Raw genomic sequence first — 15,786 nt, 5'->3', positions numbered from 1 at the left:
GACAGAACTCACCCCAAGCACGGAAGTGGAGGGGTATCGAAACTGAGGTCACCATGAGAGCAGGGCATGAAAGGCCACAGACTTTGAGACTATTTTGTTTTATATTGATGACGATGAGGAGGAGGAGGATGACGATGATGATGACGATGTTGCTATGGAGGTCCATTTTGGCTTGGGACTGCGTGACAAGGCAGTACTCTACGCTTCCTGTCATAATGATATCCCGGTGTTAACCAGGCCCGAGAGATACAGACACTTGCAGTGTTGGTCAGGTAATTAGAGCAACACACCCAAAGACGCATCCTTGAAGTGGATGATACTCAACTGTGTGGTCCCAGTCTCCCCATTTAAGCCCACTCAACTCTGGGTAGGAGCCGGCCACGGGCCGAAAAACCCACCTCCGCTGGGATTCGAACCCGCGTCCTCCCAGCCGTCAGTCCGCGACGCTAACCACTTTGCCACGGCGGCTGGTTAAAATTTTTTTATACATGCAAATATTCCATCATTTTTTATTTTTCCCACCGGTCATTCATCTGTCTTGCACCTCTAGAACTGACATGGAGGACAAATTCGTTCCCTCAGCTTCTCTTTCAAAAGCCACATCTTAGTAAAAAACATGGGACCATCTCAAGAAGTCTCTTTCCTGTAGGTTCAAGACAAACTACAGCCCATCTCAGGTAAACAGTGGGATGGCAGGACTTCCTGAGTTCAGACCTCCCCAGTTCACTCACCTTGTGCAGACGTTTGATCAGACTCTCGTTGTACTCCTGACTGCCTTCAATCATGCCTGTCAGGGGGTTGGAGAACCATTCTTTGAAATCACGGTGCGACTGAAAGACGTTGGGCATCAAAAAGTGCATCAGGGACCACAACTCCATTAGACTGTTCTGGAGTGGTGTCCCTGTCAGCAGCAGGCGACGCTGGCTTGAGAAGTTCAGCAACATCTGCCAGCGCTGGGATTTGAAATTTTTGATATTCTGGGCCTGAAACATGCATCAGTCATGGTTACAGACAGTACAATTCTCTCGTAACCCACAGGCATACACTGTACATAAAACCACACAACTCCAGCAGCTTCCCTATCTCACTCATCTTTTTTGACATCTTCAAAAAAACAAAAAAAACAACAACAAAAAACACCACCAACCAATCAAACAAAAAACCCCACCTCCTATGATAAGTTGACACTAGATACTGTATCATGACTTGAAAAGGATACTTGGCCAAATATGCTATCAGTTGTAATCACAATTGTCATTTCCAGGGAGACACACAAAGTGAAAGTAATATCTATATATATCTATATATATATATATTTTATCTGTTTCATAAGAGCAACCTGTGAGTATTCAGTTGCAAAAACGATTAAAATGACTTGTCATTTTCAGGGAGATACACTTGACATAATCAAGGTAGCACCAACACATTTTAACCGCTTTATAAGAACTCTTACCTCATCCAGAATCAGGTATTTCCATTTCTTCCTTCGGAAAGCCTGGTGGTCCTGTACCACCAGTTTGTAGGAGGTGATGCAGACATGGAATGCATTGGTTTTGGTCCAGCCCTGAAAACCACACCAGTCAGTGTTTTATATTGCTAGTGATTTTCAGGTCAGCACAGATGAAATGCATTTACTTTGTGATGTCTGTAAAGCCAGATGGCATGCCACTAACCTCTTCAGCAGACATGCCTACACTTAAAACAGGACATCACCAAAATTAGCTTGGGAGCCTTCACTTAAAACAGGACATCACCAAAATTAGCTTGGGAGCCTTCACTTAAAACGTGACATAACCAAAATTAGCTTGGGATCATGATCTTTCACGCTGTGACACACAGTTGTGTCACCATGATCAAAAGGTACGAAGAGAGTAGAGACTAAGAGACCAAGGTAATACCTGTCGTTTCAACTTGCGCTCCTTCTGATTTCCATAGTAAGTAAGGATTTTGAAGGAAGGGCACCACTTCTTCAGCTCCATCTCCCAGTTCAGCATCACACTGGTAGGAACCACAATCAGGTGAGGGCCCCAGGTACCTGTACAAACACACATACAATCAACCACTGCACAACAGCTTGAATGATGCAGGAAATGAATGAGTACCCAATGGTAACTGTCAGTTGGCTCTACCCAGGTAGGCAGCCAGTTGTGCAAATGACTCACACGTTTGTAAACTGCTTGGTCTCTGAGGATAGGTGCTATATAAGCAGCATATCATTAACCACACATCAGCAAACACAAATGGACTATCATCAATAAAATCATCCACCTGCACTTTCACTGCAATCTTAGTCATATGCAAAAGGGTAAAAACACTGAGGCAGACAGGACATGAGTATGAACCATGAGGCAAGATCCTGACTTAGTTAATGACACAAAACACAGAATCATCACCATTGTCCCTACTGAAGACATCTCAACAAATGATGTTTGGTTATTTGATTCTCTTGTTCCAAGGATTCTCAAAACTGACATCCATAAAGGTAACCAGTTCTATCAACCAAGGAACTGTTCTATGGCCACGGTTCCATGCAGCAAAAATTGGATTTTCTGCTGTGTTTGATTTAGCCAAAGCTCTGTCTATCAAATTTGGACATTTGTGTTTGAATCTGATGATCTGTAATGCACTAAATCAATACTAGAAGCATAATACTTGTCAAAATTCCCTTTCTGTTAAGGCATTCTAAACACATACTACTGAAGAGACAACAAAGATCTGAAAAGCTTTTGTCATTACAAATTCTGCTCAAGACATTAAAACTGATATAAGAGAAGACTCATTCCACTGATGCCATTCCTGGATTTAGTGTAATTTGCCAGGAATAAGTTTAGGCATTCCAATGTCTCTACTACGGACTTATCCAAAGGAGATAACAGTAAAATAACAAACAACTGTCATCACACCTGATAAATTGGCTACTGCATTGATACATCATAAGGAATGGTCAACCAAGGCACTGCACTATGGCCATAGTTCCATACAGCAAAAGTAGACATCTTGCTACACTTGATTTGGTCATGAACAACACATAACAGATTAATGGCACATATAAAGAATTGGAAGCTTCCACTTGACAATTCTTCACAAGTCTTTATCATGTTTTTAGCATTATTTCTTTAAGACAACTACAATAACAAAACATTTCCAAGGATTCTACCCCCCACCCCCCTTTTTTTAAAATTAAAAAAAAAAAAAAATGTTCCAAGGTTTCTCAAAGCTGACATCTACCAACAGACAGCCCTATCAACAAAGGCACTGATTTATGGCCATGGTTCCATGCAACAAAAATGGTGAATTTGCCATGTTTGATTTGGCAAAGAATCACAAATGTTACATGTAATGTACACATAGGTGACCTGTATTAAAGACTAATATTAGGGGTTAATGAGGCTGCAAGGGTGGTGGAGATAATCTTACGTGTACCGATGCAAAAAAATAAAACACACAAAAAACCGTCTGCATTTCCTTGAACAGAATGTGCACATTTACTCTTCTAAACTTTTAACTTAGAAACATGACAATTCACTTATTCATAAGCCAAAATCTGCACAAACATTATAAAAAAAAAATCAATTTTTTTTTTTTTTTTTTTTTTTTTGGAAGAGTGAAATCTCAACAGCACAGCTGTTTTACTGGCATGACAATGTTCCAAAGTTTCTCAAAGCTGACATCTACAATCAGACATCAGCCCTATCAACCAAGGCATTTCTGTATGGCCACGGTTCCATACAGCAAAAACAGTCATTTTGCTATGTTTGATTTGGCCAAGAGTAATAAATGTTATGTGTTTTTCAAAATGAAAACAGCTGCCTGTGCATTAAAAAAAGTAAACGGCAAAAAGCAAGCACAGCTGTTTTACTGGCATGACAAATGTTCCAAGGTTTCTCAAAGCTGACATCTACAAACAGACATCAGCCCTATCAACCAAGGCATTTCTGTATGGCCACGGTTCCATACAGCAAAAACAGTCATTTTGCTATGTTTGATTTGGCCAAGAGTAAAAAATGTTACGTGTTTTTCAAAATGAAAACAAGCTTATAGCACAAAAAAAAAAAAAAAAAAAAAGAAGAAGAGTAAATGGGGAAACAGCACAAATAACCCTTTTACTGGCTTGACAGATGTTCCAGCAGGAATGTCAGACGCCTGCCGGAGTCTGCACTAGTTGGGTCACGATTAAGTATGTGTACTTAAATGGTCATTTTATTATGTGTGATTTGACAAGGTAGTAGTAACATTTTTACCAACTGAAAACAAGTTTACCAAAAACATTTATATGTACAAAAAATGTAAATGGGCAAACAACGCACACAGCTGTTCTACTGGCATGACAAATGTTCCAAGGTTTCTCAAAGCTGACATCTATCAACAGATATCAGCCCTATCAACCAAGGCATTGCTCTGTGGCCATGGTTCCATGCAGCAGAAACGGTCATTCTGCTACGTTTGATTTGGCCACCTACAAAGAGTCGTAACCCTCTTACCCCCAGGTCGCTCAGCACGATCACCCCTGAAATCCCATGCCAAGGTGAATAACTCTTGCGATTTTCGATAGTGGGTAACTATAAACATTGATTAAAAATATAATTACCTTCTTTTGTTGCACATGTTTATTTTTCCTGCATTTTACACATAATAAAATTGCAGCAGAATTTTTGTTTCCACGTTCATGTTGCTTTGTATTTACATACAAAAAAATAAATGTATCAAATCTGATGGTCAACTTTGAAAAAAATTCTTTTAATTACAGTGTGATTTTCTTTGAAATAAGTTTATCTGGTCTGCAGTGACTTCTAACACATCTATTTATTTTTTCTTACTCAACTTGAATTGCAACAATGAACATGCTGACTTTTATGTTCTTTTCACTTTGAGGGATGGTGTGTTTTCCTATGATGGTCGGGAGAAAAACAACAGCAAACAACAAACAACAAACCTACCTCACATGTAATTTCTCCATAATGAAAAGAAAAATATAATCCATTTAATTAGCAAAATCAGGAAGATTGTTCAGAATGCCAATAAGTATCAGTGCAATCAATGACTGACAGTATCGATTCTGACGGTCTGGCGATCGATTTATGATTTCGGAGGTCCGGCGATTGATTCACGTTTTAGGAGGTCTGGCAATCGATTCACGATTTCGGAAGTCCGGTGATCGATTCACACTCAAGTACCAACTACACTCTCAATATCGGTAAAACTCAGTCAGTGGATGTCTAGGTCACTCAGTACGATTGACTTTGACAAAATTCTCACGCAGAAATCATCTTCAGAATAGTCGTTCAGATTATGCTACTACGATCGACGGTCATCGAACTCAACTTTGAAACTTCAAAACTTTGGCAAAACTTTACCAAATCAGTAGTATATTCCATTGAACTAGCACAATCAGGGAGATTGTGCAGAACGCCAATAAATATCAGTGAAATCAAGACTAACTCACTGACAGTATCGATTTCAGAGGTCCAGTGTTTGATTCATGATTTGGTAGGTCCAGCGATCGATTCACATTCAAGTGACCAACTTCACTCTCATTGTTGGCAAAACTCAGTTGATATCTAAGTCACTCAGTTCAATGATTCTTAGAAGATTCTCACGCAAAAATCATTAAAATGGTTCAAAGTCATCTTCAGAATCGGTGTTCAGATTATGCTAAAGCTCTCGGCAATCATCAAACTCGTCTTGCAACTTTAAAAATTCACAACTTTGTCAAAATTCAAGCAAATCGGATTCTGAAAAGTGCAAAATGCATGGCAGGAAGTGCCGAAAATGAGGCTGTGAATCTCGCAAGAGTCTTGTTTATGTAATCAACAATAGCTGCGTCCATAGTAAGCACGTGTTTCGACAAGGGTACCGGGCGGGTGTGGGTGTTATAATGCAAGCCAACATTGGGTGAGTTAGGTGTATAATGGTTAAATCCGTGCACAACATTTAAAGACAAACTCCAGACTTGTCCTCAATCCACGGACAGTGTGATCAGACAGACACTGCACAGCACGACATACCTTTCTCACAGGCCAGGTGTGCCAGGAGAGCAATGGTCTGGATGGTCTTGCCCAGCCCCATCTCGTCTGCCAGAATGCCGTTGAGGTGTTTGTCGTGCATGGTGGCCAGCCAGTCCAGACCCACATGCTGGTATTCCCTCAGCTTGTGCTTCAGCAGGAAGGGAACCTTCGTCCTCACCTTCACACAGACACACACATTTATCATCACCACTTGCAAACTGTCAGCATTCGCAGATACCACACCCCTCTTCATCAAGCAACAATAAACTTTTTTCTGCACACGGCATGAATCAATAAGAGCTCCCATTGTTCTACCTTGACAAAAAAGTCCAAATGAGGCAAGACTGTCTACAGCTATCTAAAAGCCCTGTGTTCATGTGCACAATAATTAAGGGTGAAACAGTTTAGAAAAACCTTAAGCAGCAAAATATGAAATATCACTTTTTGACCAATTAAGTTTGTCCAAAATACTTTGTAGCTTGCAACAGGAATCTGGGACACGACATTCAACCAGTCACAGAGTTTTACACAAGCTGTTTCCTCTTCCCCTGACAATGAACCACACAGACTATCACAGTCAACATGGCTTGTTCTGCGGGGAAAATGTTCACATTCTGTAACATCTGAAAACCAGGTCATCCTGTCTCCGCACTCTACAGAGTACTTCTGGCAGGCTGTTATTGGAGTACAGAGTAGGCTGATCTCCCTTCAATCCCACTTTTTTTTTTCTTTTCCTTCAAGTTCAACTACAGTTCCTAGAGGAGCCATATGTGTGTGGTACTATTCATCAGCCCAGTGACTCACCTCTGTGGTCTCCAAGGTATATCCCTTAGGTTGCAGACTGAGGGCCTGGGCAGCAATGTCATTTATCACTTCTTCCTTCTCCTCTTTCTTCACCTCCTGACCAACACAAAAATCAGTTCACTTTACTTTAGTTTGCTCATTCAGTTGTAGTAGTCAAGGCAAAATAGTCAAGACAGAAAGACAACAAATGAATTATATTATTAAAAAAAAAAGAAAAAAAAAAAGAAAAAAAAAAAAAGAGCAAATTAATTCTTTTTTTTAATGTCCTTTCTATGTCCTAATCATGACTTCAGTTACTGCATCAGCTGTTAAACTGGGGGGGGGGGGGGAGAAGATGAAAAGAATGAAACCAGATGTAGCTTGCAACAGGAATCTGGGACACGACATCCAACCAGTCACAGAGTTTTACACAAGCCGTTTCCTCTTCCCCTGACAATGAACCACACAGACTATCACAGTCAACATGGCTTGTTCTGAGGGGGAATTGATCATCGATAAAAAGCCTCTCTGAAAAAAGGGCTGTATGTTGTCAGCTCATGCAACTGACCAGCTTGAAACAAACCATGTCATCTTTTCAGAAGCTTACCTAAAGGCAACAATGATACACACAGAAAGCAAGAGAGAGAGAGAGAGAGAGAGAGAGAGAGAGAGAGAAGAAATAAAAAAGAGAAAACTGATCAGTGGTCTGTGCAGTTAATCAAAATAAAAGGAATAGAGGTGGGGAGGCAAATATGTGGTCTTGGGAAAAATATGGTACATACAGTACTTTCTCCACTTGCATAAAAGGACTTGGAATAGTTTTAAATAAAAGGAAACTTCATGAAGGTGACCGAGTTCACAACTGGAAGATTGATGGCGTCAAAAATATCAATCTACAACACTAGCAAATTCCTTTTGATTTACTTTTCAGGACAATGTAGCTTGCAACAGGAATCTGGGACACGACATCCAACCAGTCACAGAGTTTTACACAAGCCGTTTCCTCTTCCCCTGACAATGAACCACACAGACTATCACAGTCAACATGGCTTGTTCTGAGGGGGAATTGATCATCAATAAAAAGCCTCTGAAAATAAGGGCTGTATGTTGTCAGCTCATGCAACTGACCTGCTTGAAACAAACCATATCATCTTTTCAGAAGCTTGCCTAAAGGCAACAATGATACACACAGAAAGCAAGTAATCAAAATAAAAGGAATAGAGGTGCCGAGGCAAATATGTGGTCTTGGGAAAAATATGGTACATACAGTACTTTCTCCACTTGCATAAAAGGACTTGAAATAGTTTTAAATAAAAGGAAACTTCATGAAGGTGACCGAGTTCACAACTGGAAGATTGATGGCATCAAAAATATCAATCTACAACACTAGCAAATTCCTTTTGATTTACTTTTCAGGACAATGTAGCTTGCAACAGGAATCTGGGACACGACATCCAACCAGTCACAGAGTTTTACACAAGCCGTTTCCTCTTCCCCTGATAATGAACCACACAGACAATCACAGTCAACATGGCTTGTTCTCAGGGGGAACTGATCACCACTGATGAGCCTCTCTCAAAATAAGAGCTACACGTGGCAGCTCATGCAATCGACCAGCTTGAAACAAAAACCATGTCATCTTTTCAGAAGCCTGCCTTAACCATTATACACTGTAGTCGCCCAATAGCGGCTTGCAGTGTAACACCCGAACCTGCACGGTACCGCTGACTAAAAATGTGCTTACTATGGGCGCAGTCATTATTGTTTACATAAACGAAACTTGTGAGATTCACAGCCTCGTTTTCGGCACTTCCTGCCATGCATTTTGTGATTTTCAGAGTCTGATTTGCTTGAATTTTGACAAGGCAGCAATGATACACACACAAAGAGTGCGAAAGAGAGACAGAGAGAGAGAGAGAGAGAGAGAGAGAGAGAGAGAGAGAGAAACTGATCAGTGGTCTGTGTAAAAGGGATAAGGGAGGAGGGAAGGTAAGGAAAGGTATGGGACACATAGAACTTTCTTCACTAGCATAAAGGCTGGGCATAAAAAAACGGGACTGGGAATAGTTTAACAAAAAATTCCATAAAGGTGATCTAATTCACAACTTGAAGACTGGTGTTGTCAAAAATGTAAATTTACAACACTACCAAATTCCTTTTGATTAACTTTTCAGGACAATGTAGCTTGCAACAGGAATCTGGGACACGACATCCAACCAGTCACAGAGTTTTACACAAGCCGTTTCCTTTTCCCCTGACAATGAACCACACAGACTATCACAGTCAACATGGCTTGTTCTGAGGGGGGGATGCACCAGTAATGAAGACAGATCTTTGATGACAAGGGCTGTATATCATCGATTCATCAACCTGACCACTTCTATCAAAATCCAGCAACTTTCTCAAGTGCCTAACAGTAACCAAAAAATCAGCCTCCTGTTGCATACATCGAAGGGCTGGCTATTATTTTTCAGACTGTTTCAGCTTTGCTTTCTATTTGTCGTGAATGTGTAACAAGTTTTTTTTAACTTTAAAGAAAAGTGTTCCATTTTTAATCCAGTCCACCAATCAGGTAACACTGCTTGATAAAGTCAATGGAATACACTCAAGTTCTAATTTCAATTCCACATGTTAAATATGTGACTAACTGCAAAAGGTCAGACCTTTTTTCCCTTCTGATCAGTCAGTCATAATTATCTAACAATCCAGTGGAGAGCCTGTTTTAACATGGAAAAAAAAGAAAGAAAGAAAAAAAGGAAAAAAGAAAACAAGTTCACATTAACAACTGTGGGAGCGATTTGGTCAGACAAGCTGATAACCTATACAATTCCTGTCATTTGACTGTAGAACAATGTATCTTGCAACAGGAATCTGGGACCAGATAGCCAACCAGTCACAGAGTTTTACACAAGCTGTTTCCTCTTCCCTTGACAATGAACCACACAGACTATTACAGTCAACATGGCTTGTTCTAAGGGGACATTCAATGACAATTTCACAAAAGTGTGTATTTTAACCATGTACAGGTTGCGTTCTGCCTATCAGTTTCAACACTGTGTTCACAGTGCTATCCACTGTCTGCAATGTGGTCCTGTCATTTTTTAAATCAAGTGACAACTTTCAGTGAATAGGCTGAGAAAAAAAAATGTAACATCAAAAACAGTAACTTCTGTACTCTCAACAAGAAAAGAACACACTGGAATTTCAGCTCTTTGTAGCTTTCATTCACCTGTGAGCCAAGTCATGTCAATGCTAAGCACTAGTTAGCACTCCCATCTTGCCTGGTTTATTTTAGTTTTAAAATAGATTTATCATCAAGTCTGCAATTGAGATCTGCCAATGAAACAAGGACAGAACTACTCACAGGCTGTGGAGCAGCTGTGGAAGTGGATGGTGCCGTGGGTTCAGGAGCTTGCTGAGGTTTCAACAGATCTTCCAGACCAGGACTTTCCTCTTTCACCTTCTCTGTCTCCACCTCCTCTTCTTTCTGCTCTTGCTCAGACGATGATCCAGACTCTATTTCAAATTCTGGAAATGACAAAAATGAAAACTTGTAATTCTCTGTTCTGTTGTGTGTAACTTGTTGCTCAAGGAGATTAATTTTGGTAATCAAAACTGAACAGAAAAGGACTTTTAACACTGGACTATTCATCAACAAGCAGCTATGATTCATTCATATTAAGAGAACAATTTACATTTACTGAGACGCAAAAGGGACTGAAACAAAACAGCAACCCCCCGAAGCCAACAAAGTACTGTTGTTTGCAACCCCAAAACCATGCAGGAATCACCACTGTTATTGTTCTGCAACTTTAACAGGCACACACACAAAAATAATGAACATTATTATTACAGCTTAGAATATGAGAGCTATCACAGCCTTCCGTCTGAAAACCTGGGGGGCATTTGGCAATATCAGAAGTTCACGTTTGGTCAAAAAGAAAAAGCAATCTCAACATATCTAAATCATTAGTCTAAAGTGTACGTGTGTGTGAGTGCATGCGTGCGCGCACACCTGTGTGAGAGTAGGTATTCAAACTGAGCATGTGCACGTTTGAGTGGACAGTGATGAAAGCAGAAACCAAGGTTGGAACATATTTGTAGAGAAGGAAGGTGGTACAGCTGTGTACATCTAAAGGGTAACTGCACAGAAATGGGGCTTTCACACCGCCCTTTGATGTGTGTCTGACCCTTCAACAGAACTGGAATTCAAGCCCCCTCAACCCCAGCATATGACCTCCATCCCTTCTGCCATTTCTCTTCTGTCCATCCATGTTAACCCTTTCACTGCCAGGAAAATAAGATTTCAGAGAAATCTATTTGCCAGGGCTTATAAAAAAAAAAAAGAAAGAAAAAAAGAAAGAAAAAAAAAGAAAAAAAGAAAAAGAAAAACGGGTATAAATTTTCAAAAATTTCTGTGCTCTTTGTTATTGAAGAAAGACCCATAAAAGTATATATTTTCTAAAAGGTAAATGAATAAAGAATACAAAACACATGTTTTCCCATTTTATATATTTTTAGTGACATGCTGTTGTTTTGAAATGAGTGTTTTGTTTTTTGTCACATTTTCAACTTGTTCATTACAAACAGTCAGGTAATTTGCACTAAAATATATTTTCTGGACAAATGGATATCTACACACACAAAATCATACAAGAACAACCACACAAACACAAAAATTAAAGAGATAGATCCACAATGCATTGTGACTTCTCCAAGTGATAATATGGATGTGAGGCCACACCCCCTCAGTCTCCACCCCCCTCCTCTTCACCCCTCTCACATGATCATTTTATCTAGTTCTCATCAGACCGCACTGGCTGAGTGCCAAGAAAATCACTCATACTGTGTCCTGCTAACAATTCGGTCACTTCTGTCGTCTGCTTCAGCCATACAGCCAGCATCACTCACTGATAGTCGTATCTTGGCCACTCTCTTGATGGCTCCCTTTATTTTCTATCAAATCGTCCAATAAATGCTCCATCACTGTCTTCGCCTTCAAATTTACGCTTTAATTCTTTCTGAGCATCTGCTAAAGAAAGCAATCTTGGTTTAGTTTGTCATGATTGCATGTCTTGAGCACGGCGTTACTCCGACATTTTGTTGAGCGAGCGAGGAAAGGAGCCAGGCAAAACACTGCGACGGTAACCCAACCAAAACGTTCAAATAAAGGACTGCCTCACGACGTAGATGGTGTTTCTAGCTATGAATAGAATCTAGAAAGATTCCACAAGCTAAAGAGACCAATATTTTTGTTAACGAACTGAATGCAAACCAGGGAAAAGTCTGAATATTTCGATGAGTTATCTGGTCATTTTGGCAGCAAAGCGTACATGCTTGCGATGACGAGTTATCTTGTCATAAAGGCAGCCTATGGGGTTAAAGATGGGTAAGAGAGAGAAGGAACTAGTATGGGACAGACTACTGAATAAGGAAAGGAGACGTCGCTTTTCAATGCCCAGTAACAAAATGCACTGCCAACTATTGCTGAACGAGCCAAACTGTTTGTTTTTAAATGCTGTTCCTTTCAACACCACCCTCTTTGTAAACAGATTTTGGAGGAGCTCCTTCTAACCCCATCTCATTCCTTTGATCTAGTGTCTGGGTTAAACTCACGATCAGAATCCAGGTCAGAGTCTGACTCCTCTTCCTCTTCACTAGAGCTTTCCTGGGGCATCTCAAAGTCACTGTCATAGGCTCCAGCATACTTGGCTGCCAGTTCCTCAATGGACATTTCCCCTGAAAAAGAAAAACAACACATCAGAATCCTAACATGTTTCCAGCTAGCTAGTTACTAGTTGCAAATCAAGTCAATCTATAAACATCTTTTTTCTTCCTTGTTTTTTTCACTTCTTGTGGAGGCAACACTTCATTTGTGAAGACAAACACACACACACATATTTTTTATATATATATATATATATCAGCGATTATCACTTATCTTCCATGTTCATGTAAAACTGACGAGAGACAGCTGAAGATAGCTGCACTGATGGTAATGGGAAGAAAAAACAACCCACAGATATAGTGAGAGAGAGACAGCAGATAATACAGAACTGCCGATTCAACTCTGCAAATATTTACCATCTTTTTATTTTCCAGTCTAATCCTAAGACCCAACTTTTTATCATGTTTAGAAGAACAATGATGAAAGACTCCCTCACCTTCATCAGCCAGATCCTGGAGCTCACTCTGGTAGTCGCGTTTTTCATGCTTTTCCTGTTCATCGATGGTGTCCTCCACATCTACTGCTTCCTCTTCTGCACCAGTGAACTCCTTGTCGCTACCCTCGTGCTGCTCACTGCTGCCCTTGTCACCCTCAGCCTTGCTGCCCTCCTCTCCTCCCTTCTCTTCTTTCTGAAAACACCCCAGTTCCACAATACAGAGGTCACTGTTTTGGGGTTTTCTTTTTTTTTCTTTTCTCCATCTGTACAATGTTACACTGTTCCTCCAATGAAAGATAATCATCATCATTTCTTATTAGCAACAATACAAGTCATGCATTTATGGGAAGTCATTTACTTGTGGCTTCCGTTTCGTTTTAGTTTCTTTTGCTTTCCAAACTGTCTGGTTCATCAATGCACAAACCCAAATCAATAAGTTGTTCTTGTTTTAGTAATTTGATCTTTTCCGATAATGCTCAGGTTCACTTTAAACTTTCTGAATATCCAATCAGAATCTAGTCCACATATGTTAGGTATATCATCAAGCATGCTAACTCGTTTATGAATGTTTCGAAACATTAGACATTCATCAAATGCTTCAAAATTGTCACAAATGTTATCTTTGTCTTCTGCAAGCAATTCTGCTAAGAGGAGCTGACAGTTGACAAGAATTACTTTTCTGTCAAGATATGTTTTACTAAGTTATTTTCAATTCTACTTTTATCAAACACCATGTAATTTTCAGACTTCAACATCAAGCCCAGTATTCTATATTATCAGTTACTGTTGTCCTGTGTGATTTGGAAATGTGTCAGGATAAGGTAGCCAAGTACATCAACAAGTCAGTACTCAGAGCATAGACCTGACGGATTTATGTTCGAGACAGATAGCACCAATACATCACACAGACATACAGGTGACTCTAGCCTCGGTGGCTCTACTTCATCCACTGTGGAACACTATCACACTGAATTTATCATGGCACACAATGATTTTTTTGGGTAAAACTCAGTAATAAGAAACTAAAATGCTGAGAAAATGAGGAAATTGGATGTCTCAGGATAAGGTAACTAAGTACATCAAGAAGTCAGTACTCAGAGCATAGACCTGAAGGGTTGATGTTCGAAACAGATAGCACCCATATATCACACAAGACGTACAGGTGACTCTTGCCTCGGTCTGTCATATTAAATTTATGCTATGCAATGATTATTTGTAAAACTCAGTGATAAGATTCACCAACCTGCATATCTATCAGAAAGAAATTCAGTCTCACTAAACGAAAAACCAGGAGTCCTGTGTCAGGATAAGGTAACCAAGTACCTCAGGAAGTCAGTGCTCAGAGCATAGACATGATGGGTTGATGTTCGAGACAGGCAGCACCCATACATCACAGATTTTCAGATGACTCTAGCCCTGGCGGATCTACTTCATCCATTGTGGAACACTGTCATACTGAATTCATCATTTTATGCTACACAATGCTTTTTTTTCTCTGCATAGGTGGGTAGTAGTTTGCACAGGACAGGAATCAGACCTCTGCTGGAGTCTGCACTAGTGGGTCACGGTTAAATATGTGTAGTTAAATGATTATTTGTAAAACTCAGTGATAAGATTCACCAACATGCAAAGAAAATAAGGAAACTGGATGTGTCAGGATAAGGTAACCAAGTACATCAGAAGTCCGTACTCAGAGCATAGATCTGATGGGTTGATGTTCGAAACAGATAGCACCCATATATCACATAGATGCACAGGTGACTCTTGCTTCAGTCTGTTGTATTGAATTCATGCTACACAATGATTATTTGTAAAACTCAGTGATAAGATTTACCAACCCACTTGTCTTTAAAGTAGCTACTTTTGTTTTCTCCGCATAGGCGGATAGTAGTTTGCACAGGACAGGAATGTCAGACCCCTGCCGGAGTCTGCACTAGTGGGTCACGGTTAAGTATGTGTAATTAAATGGAAATTTATTCTAACCACAAATGGGTAAGTCATGTGTCAGGATAAGGTAACCAAGTACGTCAGAAGTCAGTACTCAGAGCATAGACCTGACGGGTTGATGTTCGAGACAGATAGCACCCATATCCCACACAGACATACAGGTGACTCTAGCCTCGGTGGCTCTACTTCAACCATTGTGGAACAGTCATACTGAATTTATCATTTTATGGAACACAGCAAATGAAATGTGGTATGATTCACTGACATACTTAAAAAATAAGGAAATCGGATTTGTCAGGATAAGGTAAGATTCATCAACATGCTAAGAATATAGGAAATTGGATGTGTCAGGATAAGGTAACCAAGTATATCAAGAAATCAGTACTCAGAGCATAGACCTGACGGGTTGATGTTCGAAACAGATAGCACCCATATACCACATAGACGTACAGGTGACTCTTGCCTCGGTGATAACTCAGTGATAACACGTAACAACCCAGATTTCTTTTATATGAAACTTAGTGTAACTAAATGAAAAATGAGAAATGAGAAAAGGATGTGTCCGAATAAGGTAACCAAGTACATCGAAAGTCAGTACTCAGAGCATAGACCTGAGGTGCTGATGTTCAAACCGATAGAACCCATACACCACACACAAACATACACATGACTTCAGCCTCGTTATCTCTATCATTCCCTGCCATGCTGCGTGTTTGTCAGCAATATATTTTCATGCAGAAAGACATCACCGCTATGATCCTAAGTGACATACCTTATGTAAATAGGAGAACGAAATGTACAACCAGTGCAGGCATGCCTACCCCCAAATTTGCTTTTCAGGAACAACACACATTAGAATCAGGGACAGGGCAATCAGTTTCAGTTTC

The 15,786-nt window shown here is 40.1% G+C and overlaps 1 protein-coding gene across 6 annotated transcripts in view; it reads right to left on the bottom strand.

Annotated features, from left to right (window-relative positions):
* Window positions 1-15,786, bottom strand: part of LOC143274983 (helicase domino-like) — a 95,032-nt gene that overhangs the window by 53,267 nt on the left and 25,979 nt on the right. For all 6 annotated transcript variants that reach the window (XM_076579011.1, XM_076579016.1, XM_076579013.1 and 3 more), the window contains 8 exons: window positions 12,953-13,145; window positions 12,405-12,527; window positions 10,153-10,316; window positions 6,810-6,905; window positions 6,006-6,183; window positions 1,899-2,035; window positions 1,454-1,564; window positions 732-983 (listed from right to left, as the gene is read on the bottom strand). In XM_076579011.1, the coding sequence (XP_076435126.1) occupies window positions 732-983; window positions 1,454-1,564; window positions 1,899-2,035; window positions 6,006-6,183; window positions 6,810-6,905; window positions 10,153-10,316; window positions 12,405-12,527; window positions 12,953-13,145 (1,254 nt within the window). The remainder of the gene's footprint in view (window positions 1-731; window positions 984-1,453; window positions 1,565-1,898; window positions 2,036-6,005; window positions 6,184-6,809; window positions 6,906-10,152; window positions 10,317-12,404; window positions 12,528-12,952; window positions 13,146-15,786) is intronic.

This window comes from Babylonia areolata, chromosome 29 (assembly GCF_041734735.1).
Source record: "Babylonia areolata isolate BAREFJ2019XMU chromosome 29, ASM4173473v1, whole genome shotgun sequence".
Taxonomy (NCBI): domain Eukaryota; kingdom Metazoa; phylum Mollusca; class Gastropoda; order Neogastropoda; family Buccinidae; genus Babylonia; species Babylonia areolata.
This window is presented reverse-complemented; position numbering and strand designations above follow the sequence as displayed.